This window comes from Centruroides vittatus, unplaced genomic scaffold, assembly GCF_030686945.1.
Source record: "Centruroides vittatus isolate TY-2023 unplaced genomic scaffold, ASM3068694v2 contig_7, whole genome shotgun sequence".
NCBI lineage: Eukaryota > Metazoa > Arthropoda > Arachnida > Scorpiones > Buthidae > Centruroides > Centruroides vittatus.
This window is the reverse complement of record NW_027122442.1, coordinates 2543243-2569409: the sequence shown is the minus strand read 5'-3', so window position 1 is coordinate 2569409 and position 26167 is coordinate 2543243. Positions and strand designations below refer to the sequence as shown.

Here is a 26167-nt window from a genome sequence, read left to right as displayed (position 1 = left end):
CACTTAAAAGCTTTATCACGTTTATTGAAGTGTTGTATGGTGATTTCCCTATTTTCAAATTAAATAAAGTTCACTTTTAATGGTTTTTATTACATTTCATGTTGTATGAGGGTTTTACCCAATTCTCGAACCGTGTAACATGGTTCGAGAATTGGGAACATCCCCATATAACACTGTGCTTTTATAGCACGGATTCACTTAGAGCAGGCCTGGCCAGCTCGTGGGCCACATGCGGCCCATCACGTTAAATTGTGTGGCCCGCTAAGCGATATTATATATCTATTACAACTTTTGTTTCCCGTTGTGTGTATATCAAAACGAATAAATGAAAATTTGCATGTGTCATTGTTATAATGTGCAAGTACGAGTACGAATTCTTGGTATAACAATAAAATCTTATTCATTTTGTATTTGTTTTATTCTTTTAAAAGCATGTTTGCCTAAATTGTGGCCCACCGTAATGTTACGCATGATCAAAGTGGCCCGCGAAACACTTTGAGTTAGCCAGGCCTGACTTAGAGTGAATCCGTGCTATAGAAGTGCAGTGTTATATGGGGTTACCTGTACTTACCTATGGCCATAAAAGAATTTGACAATAGTAAGCAATAGTAACTTATCTGAACCTTGTATTATACATGATAGCAGCTATACCACATTGTGATATATAAAATGCAAATATTTTTGACCCTTTGGTAAAAGGGGAACTAGTGCAGTTTAGGGGGTACGGCTGTTTGGAAGGTTTTCTTTCATAAAATTAATCGGTTCTAGACTCATTTGACTCGAACATTTCCAAAACACGTATAATTTTTTAGAAATAATCATATAAAATATGCTATAAACAAAAAATTGTAGGAATACTTATGGAGTGTGCACCGTTCTAAGATGCCATTGCTTAAGCTTGTTTTCGTCGCGGAACGGCACATTGGACAGAGGACGCGTACGAAGCGTGTCACATGACATTTGTTGGTGCTAGTCGGTCACGTGATTACTCATCTCTGACGTGTTCTTGATAAAGTCCATCTTTACTACAAGGGGCATTTTTTTTCTAATTTGCTCTCTTAGGACACCTCTCTAGTAGACATATCTTAAACACACAAATTTTAGGGGGCGACGCGTATAATAAGAGCTATAAGCGAAAACTCGTCGAATTACTTACCGACTCTGCACAGTGGAAGCCGCCATTGCTTAACCTTGTCCACATCGCGGAGTAGCACGTTGGACGCTTACAATTCGTATCACGTGACCTCAATTCCTCGTCATCGGTCACATGACTACAGCTCTGACGCATTTCCGGTCAGCTATATCACGTGATAGAGCATGCACATTAAGGGTGGGCAGCATGCCAAAAGTTGCCCACCCCTAACCTATGTCTCCTGGCAGACACTGTTTATCTACCTTATCATTCACCCTAAGATACTCCCTGCCATCAAGTTTGTTCTGACTTTTTCCATATCAACATACCTAAAATGTTGTGCTATGATTAGGAAATGGTAATGTAACCAGAAAATATTGCAAATTGAGATAATTGATTTTAAACTGTGACGTTTACTGCCAATTTAAGTCAGTAGTCTACAATAAAAAATAAAAGCAGTAAAATCTGAAATGGCTGGAAAACAAATTATGGCTGTCTACATTCTGTTGAAAAAATTATATCATGTCAGTGTAGAATGTAATTGACTTTGATTCTGCAAGATATACCTTCAAAGCAATTTTTTATCCAAAAATTGAAGATCTATTTAAGGATGAACATGTTTCTGAGGATAATAAACATATATAAACATCCTAAAGCCTGATGTATTGATGATAAACCAAACAACCACCTTAATTTATTGGGTTATTTTATGCTACAATAAAATAGCCCGATTAAGGCTGTCATTTGGTTCTGAGGATAATGATTGCATCACAAATCTCAAATAAGTCATTTTAATAAGGGTTATTAGTTAGCCATTCTTAGATATAAAATCTATTATAGAAAATAAAAAATATCAAATAATCATCATTCAACAAATAAAACTGAGCTAAAAGAAGCCATTGTAAATTCTGGATTAAAAAACACTAATAAATGCAGAAAAACATGTAGAATTATTATCTATCAAGAATTTAAACTGTAATAAATATGTGAGGTCAAATAAAATGTTAAAAATGATTTTTTTTAATTTACAATTTCAAGTTTTTTAACTTTAAAAGCTTTACACAAAATATAAATTATTTGTCGAAAGCTGATTTTCTTTAGCTTAACAAGCTAAAGAAAATCAGCTTTCGTCCAATAAAAGCGTTAAGTGTAAAACAATTTCTGTTTACAATTTTCTTTGAATTGTTTGATGCCTAGATTTGTAGTTTTGAATTCTAATTCTCCAACTACTGTTTATTTGTAATTGTTGTCATCACTCCCATTCAACGTTCAAAATCTGGTTTACGAATTGGTGTGTTATGTGAATATAACTTATTGTTTTAGTAGCAATTTCTTGACTCTTTGAATGCCATAAATTAAAAATACTATTCAGTGAATGAAATTATTTTTAATTCATAGCAACAAAGAGTGTGTAATGGAGAAATTTATTTTTTAATGTATTATTGTTTCTAAATTTTATGTACAAGTTCAAAAAGTTATGTTATGTTTATATAAGTTTTTTTTTGTAAGTTCTTTAATTAAGAAAACAATTATAATAATAGCACTTAATATAAATTATTAAATTTACTTAAAACAATTTTATTGAAATATTAGATGACTGCTTTTAATTTAAAAGATTCCAATACTCTTGAACATCTTGAACAGAGTTCATTTTCTTTTCTTGCAGCATATCTTCTGCATCGAAAACAGAACTTCAATTTTGCCGACAGAAGAATAACTTTGAAATCAATTGGATTATCACTGTGACATTGTGACAATATTACATTTCCATAACTAATTTTTGCATCCTTAGGCACAGCTTCTGGTATATGATTTGTCAATGTTATCTGTGACATTTGCAACAGCTCACATAACAAAGAATCAGTACAAGTTTTATCATTATGCAACATTTTTAGACAATTATATAAATCATCAGTTGTATGTATAATAGCATCAAATTCTCTTGGATTTATGTCAATCATTTTGTTTATGGCACTTTTAATACTCTGTACAGCAGAGAATATCTCTGCAACATCTTCCTGTAACCATTTGTTACTACACTTTTTCCAACCTATTTTAAATATTTCTTGACTATTTGGTAAATATTGATAAACTTCTTCAACTAAATGAGGTGTAAATGGTGCTAATACACTTGTTAAAGCAGTTAAAATATGATAAAGAGTTGTTTGACAAGATAATCTAGTTTCAGAAAATTGTTCTTCACAGTATAACCTATCTTTCACACTATTGAAATAAAATGATATATCATTTGTTACAAAGTTTAATATGCATCGAGTTATGTGTCCATAATTGAAATTATCATATAATTCCTCCATTTCTTTCATGAAATTATAAATAAGATGTAACATGTAACGATCTACAAGATTTAATGATTCAAAATTACGCAAACTTGTCGTGGTATCAAACTGGTTAAGATTACCTATCAAGAAACGAAAAACATTACGAATTTTATTTAGATTTTCAGCACATTCCTTGATGACGTGATCACTCACTAAACAATTATCAAAGTGACAAGCGTGAGCAGCAACCCACCATCGTAATACATCTATCCCATAAGAAGGATTGCTTTTATCACCTTTGATAATTAAATTTGGACTAACAACATTTCCAACAGACTTTGACATCTTTCTTCCTTTAGAGTCTAATGCAAATCCGTGTATAAATAATGATTTATATGGTGGTTTATCCTGCATAGCAACACTAGTCCAAAGAGAAGACTGAAACCAACCTCTTACTTGATCAATACCTTCCATGTAAAAGTCTGCAATATGATCATTTGGAATTACATTGTACCAACTGATTCCACTATCAAACCAAATATCAAGAATATCATTTCCTCTTCTGTAATTGTCATTTATTGGCAATTGACTGGCTTTTATCACTTTTTCTGGAAGCAATTCTTCTTCAGATAGTGACCACCAACAATCTATATTTTTATCAGTAAATAACTGTTTTAAATGATCAATAATTGATCTAGTAAGTATGGGTTCTTCATTCGGTAATCTATAAAATATTGGTACAGGAACGCCCCAGACGCGTTGACGAGATATGCACCATAACGGACAATTTTTTATAGTGTCACAAAGCAATTTCTTAGCTATTGGAGGATGCGTAGAAACATTATCAAGACACGATAAAACTCTTGGTTTCAGGCGGTCTGTATTAAAAAACCACTGCCTGCTGGCTCGGATTATGACCGGTTTTTTACTTCTCCAATCATACGGATAACTATGTTCATAATACATTGTATGCAACACATAATCTTTAAATAATTTTAATACAGTTTCAGTACCAGTAGTAAATATATTTAATCCATCTAATTCTTCACCAGCCAATTTTGTGAAACATCCATCCTCATCTACAATACATTTGGTAATAGGTATTTTGTTTTGCAAAGCAATAGAATAATCTTCATGACCATGATTTGGAGCCATGTGAACTAAACCTGTACCTTTTGACATAGATACAAAACTGTTTTCAACAAAAGGAAACTTACTACTTTGATTTAAAGGATGACTATACATAACATTTTTCAATAAATTACCTTGAAATATTGTAAGAATTTGTAATTCTATTCCTAGTGTTTTCTGAAAATCAGAAATTAAATCACTTCCAATAATAATTGCACTGTTTGATTTAATTTTTGCTAAACAATAATCTTTATTAGATGCAAAACCAATTGCCTGATTAGCAGGCAATGTCCAAGGTGTGGTCGTCCATATCACACCATGCACCTCTTCATTGTTAAGATAATTCTTCAAAAAATCCGGAACGTTAACTAGACGAAACTTTACATAAACAGATAAGCTCTGGTGATCTTCACGATATTCCAATTCGGCCTCTGCCAGAGCAGTTCTATTCGCCGGAGACCAATATGTAGGTTTGTAATCGCGAAATATCAATCCCTTTTCGTATAATTGGTAAAAGAATTCAAGTTGTCTCGTCACATAAGAAGAATCTAAAGTCTTGTAACAATTATTCCAATCTCCTATTATTCCCCATTGTAAAAAACTTTTCCTTTGCTCTTTCACAACACTTTCAGCATATTTTTTAGCTTTATCAATAATTTCTAATGGCGAACGGAACCGGTCCAAAGCACCCGTATCAATGGCCTTCATTTCTATAGGTAATCCATGACAGTCCCATCCTGGTACATAATGAACTTTGTAACCATGTAAAATTTTATAACGATTTGTTATATCTTTGAGAATTTTATTAATAGCATGACCCATGTGAAGTTCGCCATTAGCATACGGAGGCCCGTCGTGTAATATAAACATATCATGTCTATTATTTTCCAATTGCCAATCGTATAAAGAAGAAAACTTTGCTTTCTCCAGAATTTCTTGATCTCTAGAAAAACGTTTACTCGAGTCGATTCGATGTGGAAATTTAGTTTTTGGTAACAATACAGTTTTAGAAAAATTATCTTGTCGATCACTCAAGAAACGGCACGAGTTTCTCGGAAAATAAATTAATTTCCTTCGACTTAAAATCAGAACGAAATTCATTATTATTCAATGTTTATATCGTAATCACATGCAAGGCCACATGTTATTTAATATAATGACCTCTAGCGTAGATACACGTAACTATTTTATATTTTAAAAATATTTAATTTAATTTATTTATTGACGTATATATAAATAAAAATAATACTGTATAATAATTTTGTTCAAATTCAGTTGATTTTAATATTTAAATATTAAAGAATTATTAAATTTCCCATATATAAAGATTAAAAAGGTTTTAAAGTTGCCAGACATATAGTACTTTATTCCAAAGTTTAACCTTTATTTTAGCTAAATTGTCTTTGTCCTTCATTGAAACAAGAAAGGGCATAATTTGTCCTATATTTTCCTTTTTTGATGCTCGTGTTTCGTAATGGCAGTGGTGAATTTTCGTACAGGCTTATACCTATCCTATCCTTATAAATCAATCCGTCCTTCCTCATAGAAAGCTATGGCTTACCCAACGAGCTAGAATATACTACATAGAATGGCTGTAGTGACGCAATATTTAAAGAAAATTGAATACACGTCCGCCATTTTCTTCTTAGTCAAGGGGCGTGCCATTTGTGTTGTGTAAAGGTAAAGAGCTAGAATATTTTAATTCGTTGCGTAAAGGTGCGCAAAGCAAAGGAAGAGCTTTAACTCAATTGAGATGGTGGGAGTCAAAATGACCCAACTTAGTTTTTTTTTTAATTTTTAAAGTAAATAGCACGACTTTTTTTCTTTAACCCTTTATTTAAACGTTTCTAAACAAGGCAAAATATTTTGTAGCAATAAGTTAAAAGCATTTCTAAACATTCTTATTTTTACTTTCCCGTTTGTTACGTATACATAACAAGGGAAAGTATTGAAATCGTGTCAAATTTGCCGCTCAAAATTTTTGCCAAATCTCCACGTTTTGAGACCTCCTGAACCCAAAAAGTCCAAAAAGTAAAATATTCCGTGTACGTGGGATATTTGACATGGTGGTTTGTGCATTCTCTCCCACGGCTGCTATCACATTTTGTGATGGCGCTAGTGAAATATAAACAACATGGCTACGAATCGAGGATAATGCACATGCGCTTAGAAGTAGAAATGAATAATTACGGTAATTGGCTTAAGATATCACGTGACTTTGACGTCATTGCCTCTCGCACATTCCCTTAAAAGCACTTAATTGCGTTTCTCGTATACATTGTACTCGCTTATGTGTATATATTGGCTGTGTTCAGTAGACTCAACAGGGGAGCTGTTGAGCATTTTTCTGCTGAACGCCCTCTACAGAAGCGCTGTTTCGGAACGTGTTTGGTGTTTTGACGTCACATTTAGTAGCGTTTTTCATTTACGTTACTTATCGCAAGCTTAAACTGATTAATGATGGCTGCTTTCTGTTCCAACGCGTATGTCACTTGTCGTTCATCAGAGGTAACTACGTAACAGTACCGATTGAAACACCTTTGCTCAGCTTCAACTGTTGACTCTGCCGAACGCAGCCAATGCTGCTTTTAAAGACGAAAAGGCAGGGACGTCAAAATCATGCGACAGCTGAAACCAATTAGGTTTCATTTCTATTTCTAAGCGCATGTGATAACGCATTTAGATGTCTTTTAACTTTGTATTAAAACAACGATTCGATATTGCTATTTGATCAGCGCAAATATAAACAGGGAGCTTATTATAATGAACAGATAATTCGCTTTCACAAGTTTCCGGTAGAAATCAAATTAAGAAAAGTATGAGTTTCGAAGTTAAAGATTGGAAAGATGGTATAACGAAGTCGATGATTGTCTGGTCAGCAGTTGAATAAAATTACTGTTTAAACTGTGACTGTTATTTGTCCTACTGTATAGAAAAAAGGCACTTTGAAAAAGATGTCAGCGCTTTAGGTTTATTTCCATTTTCGTTACTACTTTTTAAAATTTCAGTAATTTACGAACTTACTTCCAGCTTTTTACAATGTTACTTTTATTCCACCAAGTTTTTACATTTTTTACAATCACAGGTAGATAATATTAAAGCAAAAGGTGTGAAACAGATTGTATAACTTTTCAATAAATTCCACATCCTTACTTTGATCATAGCAATTTCTTTATCAAAACTTGAAAAAAAAAACACAAAAGGTGTTATTCCTGCAAACCTAAAATTGCCAAAAACACTAATTTGAGCATGACATTTGTGTTTCTTTGTAATACAGTATGTCCCATACCTAATTAAATTATATAGGATCAGTTTTACATGAGTTCTTTATAATTCATCATGCTAGTAATTTAACAGTTAAATAGATATCTTTTTGAGATTTGAGGATAAATGCCTACTTAATCTTTACTAAACTAGGCAAGTAGGTAGGTAGGTACCTAAATAGTAAACCAAGCCTTTAGATTATTAAGACTACAAATGAAAACTAATAAACCATTTATGACAGTTTTCATTGCCAGAACAGGTAAAAACTGTTATATCCATTTGTGAACAATTATGAAAACATTCAAATGTAGGTTATCCAGGAGATAAATGTGTAATTCAGTTCTCTATTGTAGTTTTAGTAAATGAAAGACTAACTTATGGATTCACTTGCATTAGACACCCATTGATAACTCATTAAGAGAAGTAAAATTATCAATGTCATTTATCAAACAGCAAAATCCGTGGCAAGCTTAAAATAATTAAATAAGAAATATGGCCAAAATAGGAGCACCAGTGACAACAGGTGGCTTTACTTTGTAGATAATTATGGTGTTTCAGTGAATATTGCAATTTTCCAGGTTTATATGCTACGGTAAGTACAAAAAAACTTTACACATATTTATTTTTATCTATATTACAGTCTTCAAAAGTATTATCTGTAATTTCATAGACAAGCAAATTTTAACTTGGACAAACAGTTAACTTATTTGAATAGCGTCAACAGGTAAACAATCCCTCCTTTCACTGTTCCTACTTTACTCGCTGGGCAACGCAAGTGCTTCTCGTGGAAGACTATTGGCTATCTTAATTAACTTCTTGTTTTTGTAAATAACCTTATGCAAATCAGTCATGTGAAATCCACGTGTAAAGTCCTTTCTTTCAATAAAAAGTAATGTGTTAAAATTTATCATCACCATATCTATCATCATAAATACGCATTCATGTATATTACCACTCGATACTTTTAAATGTAACTTTTTGTGAATTATTTACATTATAATTTAGAGTTGACAGATGTTAATCTTCCGGCTTCTCACGAGGAGGTCCACAAGGCTGCAGCATCTTTTCCGTAATATTAAATCGGATTCTTGCTTTCGCTTCATTTTCGGCTATGCTGAACAAGTTAAGTAAATCAAAATGGCCTATACACGATGCCTCCACTGTCTCTATGTTGATTCACTACCCATTCGAACCTTCCGCTGTCTGCATGACCAGTGCCGATGTATTTTGACTGTAAATGTTCCAATTGACTATGTATATTATATCTGTCGCCCATTTTATATCGCCGACTCTTCTTGAACAAACGACACGTGCATACACAAAAAACAAAGAGATGAACTCAGATTAACGAACACGGCTGCCAGATTATATCAGTATCGAATTTATTACTCGCCCATTACTAGTCAAAACTTAAATATATTTTATGTGTTTAAAATTAATTAAAATTTTACAGAAAATATAATTAGTTATTATTAAAATGTTACGAAGAAATAAAAAAAACTTATTAAAAATTTAATTATTATATAAATTATATTCCACCGATAAATTTCGTGTCGCCGGGACCGGCTAGCCACGTGGAGTTTTCGGAGTTTTCTTCACGTCTCTAAAGCCTAAATAAGGGCCAGTTACCCTTAAAAAAAACTCCCGAAAAGCATTTCCCCAGCTCTTCTCGGGTAATTGTGAAGCGAAAAAGCTTCGGCCGGCTCTTCGGAAAATAAGCGATTACGCAATAACCTCATTCCCTTTAGCGGCCGGATGGCCGAGCGGTCAAGGTTAGCAGCCTACCACCCTGGGGGACCCGGGATCGAATCCGGACGGGTCGAGAAATCCCCAGGAATTTTTCGGGGGGTGGTCCGTCCGGATATGTCGGTCCCCGTCCCTCACCACCCGGCCGCCCCATTGTGGGCCTGGCCGAACCCATAATGGGCTTGCTATAAGAGGCCCTCTTAGTGTCCACTGGGCGGAAAGAGTTACAAAAAAAAAAAAAAAAACTCATTCCCAATACGAAATAGATAAATTTTAATGTAAATAAGAATTTCTAATGATGTAATTTGTCTTACATCATTGAATAATGTTCATATGAATGACTATGCTTTTCTGTATACACTTTCCGTTCTGTGTATATCAACGGGGCCTTTTTCCACATGTATTTGGTCTTTATCAGTGGCGCCTTATCCTACGGGCAAAAAGGGCAATTGTCTAGGAGTCCTAAATCAACCTTTTATAACAACGTATCCCCTCGAAGGAAAAAAAAAATGTCAACGCTGAACATGGGACCCTAATTCAAATATTAAATTTAAAAAATTATAATAATGTTTTAATTTAAAATAATTCTCTAATTTTCGAAAACGAATTTTTAAATTTTGATATGTTGATTCATTGTTTTTTCTTTTTAAAAGATTTTGAAATCTCAGAGGGCGCTTCAAAAGCGGGAAAAGTTGGATTAGGCTAAGGTGGATGGAAGTTTCTTAATCGAAGTTTTTAAAGCATCTTTATATAATTTTTTAAGTATGTGAACATTTATGATCATATTAACGTCCTGTAATTTGTGAAGTGACGATTCCCGTATTATGTAAAGCGATAAGTTACCTTTAGATCATTTATTTATGTGTATATATTAACAAAATGAAGTTAACTTCCACTCATTTATTTACATGTAGATAAGGGTAATAAATGAACTATAACCTTATAAATATCTGTCAGGATCTTAAGCATTATAAGAACCATGATTATTATACTCTGGGAGTATAATAATCATGGTTCATTAGTTGCAGTTAACTATGTTTTTTTATATACAGGCAAGAAGCTTTATCATAGCCATTCTTCAAATTTTCAAATACCTTTTATTGAATTGATAAGAAAGCTTTGCTACACTATTATGAACTTTTAAGTATTTAAAATTAACCAGAGACACTTCTGAAGTGTTAAAATCAAAAAATTTTGTGGGACAAGTTTTATTTAATAGAGTTTTGAAAATTATTTTTACATGTAAAAAAAACTAAACACTATAGATGTTTCTGTTTTGTTTGGTTATGGCAATGCAACACTTGAACGATATGCCTTCTGGGAGATCTTTTTTAAGGGAAACTGGCTCCCCTATTTAGGCATTATGGATGTGGAGAAAATCCGAAAAACTCCATGTGGCCGGCCCGTTTGTGCGAAGTGCAAACCCACAATCAAACTCTCGGTTTTCAGGAACAAAGACCACTTGGCCACTGGTGGGTTCATTTAAGATCAAGAATAAGACAGGTTCAGCTTACAGCTGTTCAACCCTATCCAAAAAATTGATAGGGAGGAAACATTTACTTTGCACTCTTGCTTTACCTGTTGCTGCGAGTAGTTTCTCCCCATACTGAGTTTTTGAATGGGATTTTTTGACCTCTGAACTTTTGTGCTTTTTAAATAGTTGTGGCACCTGATTTGTTGCATTAAACATAATTTTTGATGCTCCGTCAAGTAATATTGTCTCATGATTTTTGATTTTGGAAGTCTGTTGCATTTTTTTATTTTTTACACAATTTAAGAATGTGAATAGAATATTTGACTAAAGTTTTTAAATTTAGAATGTATGTTTTATAAAACAATCTGTTGCTTAAAATTATATTATATTCTGTTTCATTGTTCTTATTTTTGTTTGTTTGAAGATTAGTTTCTCCTAGTTTTTCAAATAAACATATGAATTTTTAATTCTGTTAAATATCTTAAGAAAAATTAAATGATTTTTAATAGCATTAAGTTTCATGTCTTAAAATAACTAACATGTTTTTTTATTTTTTTTTTTCAGTAAATCGTCATTAAATAAAATAAGTTGCCGTCTTTAATATGAAGTTGAAAAAGACTTTGACAAAAACTGTTTGTGTTTCTTCAACTCGAACTCTTCGTTCTAGCACTTTGGCAAAGCGACTTTCACTTGATTCTTCTGAAATTAAGGATATACAGAATTCGAGTAACAATTCAAAATCTAAAAATAAAATAAATTCAAAAGTGACAAAAAGAAAGAAAATTAATGGTTCAAAATTGCAGCATAAGGGAAAAGTCAAATTGAAACAGTGCAAAAAAGTGACAAATATAAAACCAATAGAAAATATTAAACTAGCACCAATATTTGTGAAATCAATTCCAGCTATCAAAGTAAATAAAACTATTGAATTAATTGAATTATCACCACCAGTTATTCCCACTAATGAAACATTTAATCATTTAACAGGATGTCACATTCAACAACTACCTGATGATTTCCCCAATATTGAAAATTTTCATAGTAAGTTTAATTTTTTGTTTTATGAAGATTATAAAAGAACTTCATCTTTAAATTGGACCGGACTTCTTGGTATTACAGATAATATAGAAAAAGAAATTTACAGCAATGTAAAAAATATTTCAGAAGATTTTGTTATAGACTTGAGTGATACAGAGGATTTTATTACAAATCAAAATATTTGTTCTTATAAAAGGAAGAAAAAACAACATTGTGAAAATGATAATGATATTCAAAAAGTGCATAGAAAGAAGAAAATAAAATCTCTCAGTGTAAATGTTAAAGATTGTGCTGCAAATGATAACAACATTGAAGATGAAAGATACAAACTTTGGGTCGAGAAACATAAACCAGAAACATCTGAAAATGTTATAGATAATAGTAAAGCAATTCAAAATCTTAAAGTATGGCTGAATTATTGGAAAAATAAAAATCTCGAATCTGTCATTGAAGAAACATCTAGTAAAAATCATAAAAATATTGATTTTGATTATGAACTTTCTAATGATTCAGAAATTGAAATATCTAATTGCACCATCATATATGGTCCATCAGGTTCAGGTAAAACAAATTTAGTATATTGTTTGGCTCAAGAACTTGGATTTAAAGTACTTGAAGTTAACGCTTCTTCTTCTCGCAATGGTCGTCAGATAACCGCTCAGCTAAGAGAAGCAACACAGTCACATCATGTTGAAGGTGAAACATTAAGTTTAGACAAATTATTAAAGCTACAGGCTGAAAAGCTGAAAGCTATTAAACCTTCAAAATCAAAATTGAAAAAGAAAAAAACAAATACAATTAAAGATTTCTGGAATGGCTCACTGAGTCCTGAAGATTTTAAATTTGGTAAAGTTTCAAAATCGTCTGAGAAAAAAAGTAAGTCAAATAAAAATACAAAATCACAAAATAATAACAATTTAAAAAAATTAAATAATAGTGATATAATTAATATTATTGAAGAGAAAGAAGAATCATCAGACAAAGTATCTCTTACAAAAGGTTTATCAATATCCAGTCTTTCTGTTATTTTATTTGATGATGTAGATGTAATATTTGATGAGGATGAAGGATTTTGGAATGCAGTCAATGCATTTCTTCGTACTTCTAAAATACCAGTGATTTTAACTGCAAGTAACCATTTACATTCTGTTCAGTGTAATATAAATTTACCATATGAACTAGTTACATTACAATTGCCTACTGTGGAAAGTATGTCCAATCATGTAAGAAGCATTTGTCTGAAAGAAAATTTAGAATTTGATCTGGACAAAATTCAACAAATTATTAGTTACATTGGATGTGATATCAGAAAGTTATTTCTACAACTGCAGTATTGGTATTCTGCACATCTAAAATGTCTAAATCAATTTAAATCCGACATTCAAATTGAGAATAACAAATACCAAAATTTTGGCAAAATAATGGACAATAAAAGCATCGTGTCAAATATTTTTGATGTTATATTGGGAATTAAGAACAAAAATGACAATTTTATTGATTTAAAAAAATATTTCTCTGACTTTGTAAACATTGTGCATTTAGCTTACCATCATAAGTTAAATTTCATACACACAAATCTTCCTTGGTTGTTAATTTTTCAATTGGAATGTGACGAGTTAAAGAACGAAAATTTCCCATCGGAGAAATCTGAAGAAACTTTCATTGGATCAAAGAAAACACTTGCAATAAGTTGCAAAAAAGAAAAAAATGGAAATAAAAATACAATGATAACGTCATATTTTCAAACAAAGAGAAAGAAAAATGAGACGGCTCAGTTGAAAATCGGTTTATTAGAAGCAGTGGCAAACTTAACGGATAAAATTAGTCTGTCGGATGTTTTGATGCATCCCGCAGAAAGACAATGTTTAAAGTTTGAAGACTGCGCCACTTATAGTTCTATAACTGTAGATGCGGTCGCTCATCTCCAAGCTTTAAGTTTGAAACAGACCAGAAATAATCTCGAGAAAGTACTAAACGATCTTCCAGATCAATCGAGAAAATTGTTTTCTTCGCCGAATCACGAACGGGCAAGCAACCATATTATGGTGAAATACAGCACAGAATGCAAAATCCGACTAGAAGAAAACATTAAATGTTCGGAAGGTTTAAGGAATGCCATACCACCCGTCACTCGTCTCCAAAGAACTGCCATCTGTACAGATTATTTGAGTTACGTGAGAAGTATATGCAAACTGGAAAAAGTAAGACAAGCTCAAAACTTAAAACGTTTGGGGAGATTTTTACATTATTTAGATTCTATTTCACTCTTATTAGATAAAGATACATATTACATACTCCATAAATAAGAATTTGTACATAGCATGTATCATAAGTTTACAAAAATATGTACTGTACATATATCTTTACTGGAGGAAAATGGTTGATGAAATGATTTCCCTATAATGTTATAAAATTTTATATTATATAAAAGTTCAAAACAGTATTTCACACATCCAAAATATAAATATGTTAACTTATATCATTAATCATGAAATTTTTTATCTAATTTAATGTTTCTGTAGCACATAATTTTCATGTAGAAGACATTAAAATCTTTATCAAAGTTGATTTCAATTTATTCAATTAAATATTTTGTAATAGTTTAGTAGCACCAGGTGGCGACACTGCCGACTTTTAAACACTCGGTGCGTCTTGTCGATTAAAATTAGTTGTTCACATGTAAAGTTGTTGACAGATCATGTTATTTTGATGCACTATCGTAATCATAAGTGCCGAAACCATGTTAATTTTATCCTTGAATATACAAATTGCCAGAAAATAGTTATTCTCCCGCAAGTTTTGCGACCGAATTTTATTAAAAACATTTGTTCAAAGCTTAGTCGTTGCAATTTGGATTTGTTTATAAGTTCGGATTTTACTTTATAATTTCAAGTTATACATAAATCTGTACGATAGACATAAAACTAAATTTTAAAGAATTTTACGCTCCAATTCGGAGAGATTGTACATGTAGGCGGTTCGTTTTTTCTAAGCGTGGTGCCTTATTAAGGACTCTGCAGATCATAAAATATTGACAAAATGATCTCGTGCTGACTTTTTAGCATATTTATTATATTTATCTGATTAAAAATGCGAGTTACCTTCGAAAAGATTAAAACTCTAAACAAAAATGCATCCTTAACGAGCAATTTCTATCACGTTAAGATAAACACGACAGAAAAGTCAATTGTATATAACATCCCATTGTGGTTTAAAGATGATAAATCTCTTAATATTCAACTTTTATCATTCCACGTATCAGTCGAGAGCCTGATATGTTTAGGATTAACATTCGTATTTTAGTGTTTATGTGGTTGCTTGAAAACGGGGTCTATATAAAAACTCAGAATAAGCATTAAATAGAGTTGATTAAAACAGTATATCTGTCGAGTCTATGAGAAATTCGATCCAGCAAACAAAGTATGCATTGGATATTAGTGACAGAATTACATTAATAAGCTTTAATTGATAGCCAAGTCAGTCTGGGGGATCCGGAATCGAATCCGGGCCAGCGCCCCTAGGAATTTTTCGTGAAAGGTCTGTCCCTGATATATTCCTCGCCCTCTTGTCGCTCTATGTGGGCCTACTGAACCCACAATGGATATTAAAAAGGTCTTAGTGCCTATAGAGCATAATATATATATATATATATATATATAATATATATATATATATATAATTAAAATGTAGTATCTACAACCTTTTCAATAATATTTTTAAAACAGTTGTTCTACTGCGTAGTATCGTGTGAGAGAAATGATTAACTAAATTTTATAATTTTGTCTATAATAGGAAAATGAGAGATAACATGGTATTATATGGCGTGTTTTCAAAATTATATATTGATAGTATGTCTTATCACTTCATTATATACAAGTAAGTACCTAAATATTAAGATATTGTTATGAAGATTTCCTAGCACTCGAATGCAATAATATAGCAGTGTAAGCAAAATATGGTATCGATTTTTGCTACGTTACAGTATACATATACATTGGGGAAAACATTGTCTATTTATCACGTCAACTAGTTTAAAAATCACTAGCATGGGCGTATGGGAGACACTCAGATTAAGGGGCAAAGGTTGATTTTCCTGAAATATTATATAAATAAAAACACAAGTATCAATTTTTAATTTGCCATCATATAATTTTGCTTTCTCTAATTAATTTTTGTCTTTGCTTTGCCCGAATTTGGGAGGTAGTTACCCCCCCGCTTCCCCTACTCATACGCTCATGAACACTGGCCTAAACTATTATATGCATTTTCAACTTGCTAATTGTATATATTTTTATACAATTATACAAATAGTCTTTGTAGACAACTAGCCTAAGTTATCCTGAAGCTATAAAATATACATAATTTCTTGTTATGGATTTTCCTCCAAGTGTTGTAGATCTATCAAGAAATCTAAATTTGAACTTAAATAGAAGGAGAAAGTAGTTTATACATATTTGAGTTTCATATTTTGATTGCAAACGAGTTTTTAAGTTACTTGATCGCCTAAATCGAGTAGATCGACTTGATTGCGGGAACGGGTCTAGACAGCTTTGCCTTAGACCACTCTACCACCCTCTGTGCCATCTATTCCTTCACTTTTAAGCCAAATACTCGGCCGTGTTAAGTATTGACTCAGGCAGAAACGTGTCTAAACTGTAGCTGTACATTTAGAAATTATTCCTGCAAATGGCCACGTTAGGCTGTGTGTGTGTGTGTGTATGTCTCTATGAATTCATAATTCGACCCGTAACTAATTAATCCGTTGCATTTGAATTCATTACGAAGACTCTCATAGCATAGTTTTAGTTCTTTTAAATTTGTAAACGTAATGATTGACGTGTTTAATCGCTAACAAAAAAAAAAAAAAAAAAAAAAAAAAAAAAAGAAATTAACCCAGAACTGTTGTAAACGTCAGTTAAAAATCAATTATAGGCCTATTGTCTACACCTAAAATTTTAAATTTACAAGAGAAATCGATGAGTTCGGCGGTAGCCATTTTTGTTTAGAAATTGTTATTCATTTAAAATTTTAAATTTACAAGTTTTGTCGATTGCGGGGGGAAAAAATAAAAAAAATAAAATAAAAAATATATATATAATCTCGAAAAATTAAGAAAAAACAAGAGAAATTAATCGTTTCATTATATTATTAAATTGCTTAATCTACATAAATTTCGACAGTTCGTGACAGGGATAAAACCTTAGCCGAGGAGGAACGAGAGTGCGCTTGATAGGTGATTAGGAAGTAAGTGATGATGGACATCGATAGAAAAAATAAAAAATAAATTACTACGGAATGATAATTTAATATCGTTACAGGATGTTATGGAAATGGATTTTGTTTTTGGAAGTGATTTTCTTTTTGAGAAGTGTCAAAAGCGATTGGTTCGACAATATCGATAGTGGCGGAGAATCTTCCGGATTGGCAAGTGGAGACGGAAACGAAGCATTATCATCTCGAGAGCAAACAAATATCTCTAATTACTTGTCGGATGGAGAAAGTAGTGGAATTTATCCTTCGGATGTTGGAATTTCTGAAGTCCATCGGAGTAATTCTTGTTTGTGTTGATCGTTAAAAAAAAAAAAAAAAGAGTTTTTTGCTTTGATCTCTTGTTTCTTCCCCTTTTTTTCGTTTTAGCTTTTGGCGAGTTTTATTGGGAATCTCTATCAACTACGATAATGGAAGAGAAAATAGAAAGTGTGTTCGAAGCCCGGAAAATAGACGAGAGTCGTTACTTATACTTCGATCAAACTGGTATGTACTGTATTTATTAATAATACACTAATCCTTGCGATTATTAAATCGAATAAGTTAAGCTTGAATTAGTCGTTGAATGTCACATAATAGGTTAATTTATGTATGACAACGGTTAATTCATTCGTTAATGTTACATAAGAGTATCGCGAAAGATGTTGCTATTGAAGCAATACTGCATGCTTTTTAGAATACGTCTAATGCTTCTATCCTTGAGTTATTTAGACCACAAAAGCTTGCTATTGAAGAGTATTCTAACGAATAAAGTTTTTTTCCCTCTTTTTCTTAATTTCAATAGGAATGTATAAACTATTTAACGTCACTCCTGCTGATGAAATCTGTGATAATCCTATACAAATAGAATTTCTCGACTTTGAAAATAGTACTTATTTTATTTGTTCTGTTCGAGATTCTTTAATAATAGGAAAAATTAATGAGGTACGTAATCATTTTTTTTATTTTTTAAAATAATTTATTAATTACCAACATTTTCTCCACAGGGGATCGAAAAGAGACAACAGTTAGAAAATCTTGAAGATTCGAGATTCGCATGTTTAGAACAGGATGGCAACTTTTTGTTTTATATTGTCAGCAGAAGTAACTATTCATTTTTTCAACTTTAGTCACTCCTTTTTAAAAAAACTTAGAATTTTTGTTTTTTAATAGCTAGATGCAGATCTTTCATCTATAACACCAAAACTAGAGAGATTGAAAACGATGAGAACTATTATATTAAGGAAAATAAATATGCTAGTGCTTTAGCTATGTGGAAAACGTACGCTTATTTCATCTTCCTAAATTTTTAACCTTTTTTTCTTAAAAAAAAAAGATATATAAGAGGTTTTTCTCATTAATAGAGAATCTGGTAATTACGGATTGGCGGTGGCTAATTATGCAGGCGAGAACAGCCTTAGTTTTAAGAGTGTAACCAACTTCTTTACTTGGAAAAGTACGTTCCCTCTCTTTTCCTCCTCTTAAAAACAGACTGTATATTTCTAAAAATAACAAATCTTTGTCGAACTTTTTAGGAAATTACTTTGATAAAGATCCTTACAATGTCACTTCTTACGACGTCAGCGATCTGGAGGTCTTTCGTATCCATAGCAGTCTATTTTTAGCTATAGCCAATTACAGAATTACCGAAAATCGTTATCGTGTTGATTCCGAGATTTACAAATTCAACATCCATACTGAAAAATGGGAAAGTCGACAAAAAATAGAGACGACGGCGGCCAAAGACTTGGAATTCTTCACGTTTGGAGAGGGTGACCACAGAGAATTCTTCTTAGCTGTAGCTAGTGAATTAGTTTATGGTTAGTCAATGATTTTATTTTCTAATATTAAATGGAAAAACACTTTACATTTTTTTAAAGGAATTATACTTAGAATTCGTATATATATTTTTATTATTTTTCAGTTAAAGGTCAAAAAAATTATAAAACGGACTCCATAATCTATAAATTCGTGAAGAGGAAATTCGTTCCTTTTCAGTGCATCGAGACGGTACGCGCCAGACATCTATCTTCGTTTAAAGGCTTAAAAGGCGAATTTCTTTTTGCTATAGTTACTATGGAAAGTATAAGCCTGTATCAGTATAACGGTTGGAAGTTTGTTAAAACTCTATCCTTTCAATACTCCCATGGAGAGTTGAGTAATGGCATTTCTCATCTATCTCTTCATACCCTAATATATCCAGACAAGTTACAACCTACTTTAAGTATGATTTTTCATTTATTTAAAGCTTTTTTTTTTCTCCTCGCGAATTCTTTTAAGTGTGCTTCCCCCCGTTTATTTTTAGGTTTAGCTAATGTTCATGGTGGTGGGAAGACATTCTCGTTGTGGTTTCGACACGAAAACCATATAAAAAGATGGTACGAAGAGAATTTAAAACGTTGTAACGAAATGAAAGAAATTGCGAATAGTAAACAAGTGGAATACATGTTAAATAAATTTAAGAACGTTTATTTAGTCGATCAGGATGAACTGATAATTCTAAATAGAAACGTGACGTTAGAAAGTGAAATGGCAGCTACTACAGTCGTAACACAAAAAGTAATGATATCCCCCTATTAACAAAGTTTTTCTTTTTATTATATTGGATGAAGAAAAAATCTTTCATTTTTAGATAATCGAAAGATCAACTAATAAAATGATGACAGGACTCAAAAAAGATATAATAGATATAAAAGAGAGACTTCAAAGGATAAGTCATAAATTGGCTGATCTTCAAAATAACTTGAAGAAAATTTTGCTACTAAATGAGATACAACGCGTAACAGGTCAGTTTATAGGCAGTTGATTTTATAGGTTAATGTTACCCTTGGTGCCAAGATGGTGGCTCGTCTCTGATTTCCAGCAAGGAAACAGTGGGACGCACGTTCTACGTTAGAACGTGTCCCACCGTTTCCTTGCTGGAATCAGACGAGCCACCATCTTGGCACCAAGGGTAACATTCTTATATATATATAAATGGTTAAAGCCAAGAACTTTTAAATTTTTCATATTTTTATTCTGAATTTTTAAGGCCATTACAAATTCAAGCAGTTGTCCTTAGAAAGCCGCAATGGTTACGTTGATAAGATCCAAACTACTTTCATGAATGGTAAAGATGTGAGAAGATTGTCTTCGAATATCATTTTAACAAATGACAAACAAGAAGTGGATCGCCTAGAAGTGGATAAGATTATAATCGAAAGCGATTTGCACGCTGATAAGATCAACACACTTTCTCCCAATCAACTGGTTACCGTAAACGGCGAACACTCGATAACATCTCCGAAAACTTTCACCTCCATCGAAACCAAAGATCTAATTGTTAGAGGGAAGATTAATGGATTAACTATAGATAAAGACTCTGTTTTACTAACCGAAAAGCATCAAGTAATTAACCAATTCGTGGCTTTCGAGAGTATTACAGTAGAGGAATTGTTAATCCACGGTTTACTTAATGGGATAAATTTAAACAACTTGTACTCAGAAATAGTTCTAGAAGAAGAAAACTACGATATTTACGGTGTGAAAGAGATAGATATAGTAGAAGTCGAAGACATCTCCATCGAAGAGTACTTCAATAATGAAAATTTTGAGGAACTGTGGAGTCATATTTTATGGAAAGACACTGATCAGGATATATATGGTATGTGTCATACGCTATTCTTTTAAGGGAGGAAATCTTAAGAATTTTTAACTATTTCTTACAGCTCCTTACAAATTTGAGATTATGCAAATCAATGAAACAGTTAAAGCCGAGAAAACGGTAAATGGGATCATGATTCCCGGACCAGATGTAATATTCATTGACGAAGATATAGTTATAGAAAGCAAACAGATCTTTCAAAGTTCTTGTTTTATAAAGGAATTGATAGTTAATTCTATCAATGGCATTCAAAGAAACCCAGGTAACTTTTTTTGAAAAGGGGGGAAATGGCATTATTTTAATAACTAATCCTTGCGATTTTCTTCAGATGGGAAACTGTTGAATATTTTGTTGAAATCTGAAGAACAAACAGTAACTGGTAAGTATGACTTTTTTTATTTTCTTCCGCAACTTTCCTCGTTTTTATTGTATATTTCAACAGAATTAAGGACTTTCAACAAGATCAAATTTGAGAGCAACAGAAACGTCGTCATAGGAACAATTAACGGAATAGATTTAGTGGCGTTTTACGAGGAACTTTCAAAGTTCAGAGATATGAATATTAAAGTGATATTGGAGGATGGTTCGAAACTTGCATATTCTACCCATTTGAAACTTGAAAAAATAGCCACAGAAGCATTAAAAGTCAATACTACTCGGATGCCTTCAATTAAATTCATCTTCAAACAGCTAACTTTTGTAAGATGTTCACGAACAAATTCTCCTCCTCCATAATCATCTTTTTGTACCTTTTTTTTCTTAAAAACCGTGTTTATTTTCCAGGTAAATAACTTTACTTGCAATACCATTAACGGTTTGGACTGTCATCGAGATTTCGTCTTTAACGAAGGACATCAACTTGTCCACGGCAAGAAAACGTTCGAATTTATAGAATTTGGGCAAAACGTAATCGTCGGAGGTTTGTTAAACGATGTCAACGTCTCTGATTTCCATTACGTTTTGAAGACTCACGGGAACCAAACCTTCTCGGTCTCGAACATTGCCTTCCACAATCTGAACGTAGAAAATCAATTGATCGTCCATAATGCAATCAACGGAATTCCTGTAGAAGAAATTGTACTCGTGTCAGACAACTCTCTAATCACCGGAAATAAAATATTTGAAGTGATAGAAGCCGAAACTTTACACGTAGATAATATGTATTCCTCTAAATTCTTAAATGGCTTAGATATTGTTAACTTCCTGGAAACTTCCTTAACACGCTCAGGTAATTATTTTCCCCTTGGGTTTCTACAAACTTTGTCGCTTTCCCTAGTTTACTAGAGCTGTTTTTCTCAATAATCCCAGAATTTTATCCTTTTTTAAGGTCGCCAGTTTATCACAGGAACGAAAACATTTTTAGAAGAATTGGTAATTATTGAAGGAGGAAACTTAGAAACGGACTCGTTTAATGATCTGGACATCAGCGAAATTTGGAAAGACACTCTTCTGATCGACGAATATAATCAAACCGTAACGGGAAAGAAGACTTTCGTTCAAAAAACAACATTCGAAAGCGTTAAGTTAGTAGGATCTATCGACGGAACTACTCACTTCGATATTGAGAATTGGTTGCTTCAAGGCGATCAGACGATCAACGGATCTCTCGTCTTTCTAAAGGACTTGCATATAGTAAAAGAAAACATAGATATGAAAGTGGAAGGACTTTTTAACGGCATAAATATCCAAACATTCGAACGGGAGATCATCAATGTAGAAGAGACTACTTCTACGAGCTCTTACCTTCATTTCCTGTACGTTGAAACAGAAGATTGTTCGGTTAATACCATTAACGGAATAGAATTCAAAGATTTGGTTGACAGAAACGAAGAAAGAGTCATAATATCCGCTAAGAAAAATTTTGTCAAATCTTTCTCGACAACGGATCTTTACGTTTCTAGCTTTATAAATGGAGTCGACATCGAAGAACTTTATACCACTACCGTCATGACAGATGACGATCGGAACTTTGTTACTTTGCGAGTTGAGGGGAACGTGTTCTTTAAATCAGACATTCGGGTGGAGGGAAATATAAATTCTAGTCATTTAGTACCTAATGCCACAACCGATCCCAAGATGATATACAAGTATACAAGCGTTTATATCGAAAATCTTTTCTTAGAGAACGTAAGTATAGGCTATACACGCAAACAAAGACTTTAACAGAAAAGGTAATGTGTGTTACTATTTATACAGAATCTGTATGTCAGAGGCTCGTTATGTGGAATGAATATAAATATCGAAGAACTTAGCAAGACTTACTTCAGTCGTACAAAGGATCAAACTGTGACCGGAGTCTATATTTTCGAAGACAATATCTCGATTGGTAAGTAGTAATATATAATTTATACTATAACTTAATAGCCAGGTCACCTTTTTAAAGTGTTAAGGAAGGTTTACAAATTTAAACACCCTTTTTTCTGAAATTTTACAGATAATCTGACAATCGAAAGTTTACTTGTTGAAGGATTAATCAACGAGGTAAACATGACTTACATCAAAGAAAATGGACTGAAAACTTCAGGGAATCAGACTTTAACTACTGAATCTCTTACGATAGAAGACTTAATTATTAAAGGTAATTTTTTTTATAGGTTTGGTGTATAATTATATACTAACCCTCTGTTTTGTTTTTACAGGAGAAGTAACGTTGTACGGTTACCTCAACGAGTATGATATGATGGACTTTGCAATAAAAACCAGAAACAATCATTTCGATAATCTGGTCATATTCGAAAATGACGTAGAAGTAACTAATTCTTTTCTAATTACGGGCACAATTCAAGGTATAAATGTAACAGAATGGTTAGAATCTATGTTGCAATATAGAACTATAAACATCTCGAGAAGAACATTTGCGGAGTTATCGATAGATAAAATCAGGTAATTAGAAAAAAGTCGTTTCTAATTGAGTTTTTTATTAATAAATGTTATGATTTTTCAGAATTCACGGCCTTCTGAATAACGTAAATTTGTCAAGTGTGTTGTTAATTTCGCCAAACCAGACTATTTCTTCAGCTAAAATCATAAGTAACACTCGTGTAAATGAGTTAGAAATTTATTCTATAAACGGCATCCCGTTTAATTACTTCCTCCAACTGGCATTGAATAATACAAAGATAATTGTAATCGATGAGTCAGTCTTCGAAAGAGAGATGGAAGTTTTCGATCTCGTGGTACATCGAACTATAAACGATGTAAACGTAACAGATTGGACAATTACTGACGTTAGTTATCACATAGAAACGGTGGAAGAGACTGTACTCGACTTTTGCAGAATCGTGCACAGTACGTACTTCTAAATTTTCTCGCTCCTTTGTTAACTATTCGTTAATAAAATAAATTTTTTCAGGTCCACCACTGCTGTTAACTTATTACGAAAAAGTTAAAGATTTCTATCATCCTGGCACGCAATTTTTACTGCACGCTACAATCAAAGACGATCATTTGTTAGTGTTATCAACTTCACCTCGTCATTCTAATCATTCTACCATCATCACTTACTGGTTCAAACAGGGATTATTTCACAAAACTAACGAGGTTTTTAAATTTTTTAATTGCCATTTATTCTTTCATTTTGTTTTATTAATCCTAAAACTTCCAGATTATCCCGGTTTGTGATGGTACCGATATGGAAACTTTCACGTACAAAGGGAGAACTTTCCTGGTGACAATCAATACGAATGCGTCTGAATGTTTCCTTCCTTATAAAAGTCTGTTTCGTGATCTTGGCTTGAATTAATTGCATGACCTTTTATATTATAAAAGAATTACTTAACGCCAGAGCATTCTGTTAATTTTTTTAAATAAATGTTTTTTTTTTATCTCTTTCAGCTGCACAAATATTCGTTTGGAAGGAATTGCAAAGTCGATTCTTCCGTTTCCAACAATTGCCAATATATTCAGCCGTTGACGTAGAAGTCTTCCACATTGGACGGTCTGTGTGTCTAGCTTTTTCGGAGTCTCTACCACGTGGCAGTCACATTTCTTCGGATTCGAGAGTGGAGATCTACTGCATGAATGATCTCTCCCACAAATTCGGATTTGTACAAAATCTTAATGCATCTCTATCGCATCAGGTAGCTCGTATATACAACTCATTTTTTACTAACAACAACGTTTTACTATGATTACTACTTCCTTCCTTTTTTGCAGGTTGACGTCATTTCTTTCGAAAATTTAACATATTTGGCGGTTGCTAAATGGCGCAACATCGGTTACGACTGTCGAGACGACGGTGTGGATCTATATCTGTGGCACGGAGAACGGAAATTTCTTCTTTCTCAAACCCTACCCTCGGTTTATGCAAAGTGCGCCTTGTTCTTGCCTATATTATCCGTTAAAGAGAGGCATCGCCTCTTTCTGGTGGTGGGCGAGAACGGAAGCCCCTACACTGACCATATCGAGCCTTTAACAATATACAGGTAAAGGTCATCTCTACGCACGAACGGAACACATTAACTCTTTCTATACACAGTAATAAAGTAATTTTGGAGCTAGATCGCTATCGCGCCATCGCCCACTTCTATTCCTTATTTAAATCTCGAATTTTCCACTAACGCCCGTCGAGCTAGTAGCGATAGATAATGTGGGATGACGGGGTGGAGCGCGATAGTGAGTAACCTTTTTTTGTGAACAATGTCCAAATTTAGTGCGTTTTTCTCCTTACTAGATACGATCGCCAGCTGCAAACGTTCTCCAGTTATCAAAAAATCGCTCTTAGGACTCCTGTGGTGGCTCTCTCTGCTCTTACTCTTCCTTCTCACGATTCGTTACTCTTCATCTTAGTCGATAGCCGAACTAGAAACTTGCTGGTTTATAGATACGCCGAAGCTTCCGCATTCGTTTTACAAGACTCATTACAGGTTGAAGGTGGGTACGACTTTTTTCTTTTTACTTTAAAACTGTAACTAGAAAGGATTAAATTTTATTCTTTTTCTCGTAGGTGCCAAGAGCCTGAGTGTTTTCCAAGATGGTCTCACTCATTACCTTCTGCTAGCGAGACGTTCTATCTATAATTCCAAGGTTAAGACTGGAATTGTTCTAAAATCGACGCTGAAAGGAAAATTACCTCCTCAAAACACTCTTTAATAAACATGTTTATTACTTAATTTTAGTATGGTTTTCTTTCTTTTTTCCGACTCACGCAACTTCATTTTGTGTAAACGCTCGATTTAGCCTTGAAGGAAAAAAAACGACAATAAACTGCATTA

General features: G+C 32.8%; 3 protein-coding genes across 3 annotated transcripts; 2 read left to right on the top strand and 1 right to left on the bottom strand.

Annotated features, from left to right (window-relative positions):
• Positions 1-2686: 2686 nt before the first annotated feature.
• Positions 2687-5686, bottom strand: IleRS-m (Isoleucyl-tRNA synthetase, mitochondrial). The gene has a single exon (XM_067276598.1). It carries the CDS (start codon positions 5641-5643, stop codon positions 2722-2724), a length of 2922 nt encoding a protein of 973 aa, XP_067132699.1. The 5' UTR covers positions 5644-5686; the 3' UTR covers positions 2687-2721.
• Positions 5687-11595: 5909 nt separating this feature from the next.
• Positions 11596-14608, top strand: elg1 (enhanced level of genomic instability 1). The gene is made up of 2 exons (XM_067276600.1): positions 11596-12940; positions 13025-14608. Exons 1-2 carry the CDS (start codon positions 11629-11631, stop codon positions 14368-14370), a joined length of 2658 nt encoding a protein of 885 aa, XP_067132701.1. The 5' UTR covers positions 11596-11628; the 3' UTR covers positions 14371-14608.
• A 2561-nt stretch (positions 14609-17169) lies between these two features.
• clos (closca) lies at positions 17170-26065 on the top strand. Its single transcript, XM_067276597.1, has 27 exons — positions 17170-17308; positions 17383-17612; positions 17702-17818; positions 18117-18256; positions 18319-18415; positions 18485-18593; positions 18676-18767; positions 18847-19131; positions 19236-19535; positions 19617-19870; positions 19944-20097; positions 20343-20954; positions 21019-21216; positions 21283-21333; positions 21397-21653; positions 21738-22182; positions 22282-23081; positions 23151-23280; positions 23389-23532; positions 23594-23837; positions 23899-24242; positions 24307-24494; positions 24559-24667; positions 24789-25033; positions 25110-25378; positions 25627-25826; positions 25900-26065. Exons 2-27 carry the CDS (start codon positions 17384-17386, stop codon positions 26043-26045), a joined length of 6159 nt encoding a protein of 2052 aa, XP_067132698.1. The 5' UTR covers positions 17170-17308; position 17383; the 3' UTR covers positions 26046-26065.
• Positions 26066-26167: the final 102 nt, after the last annotated feature.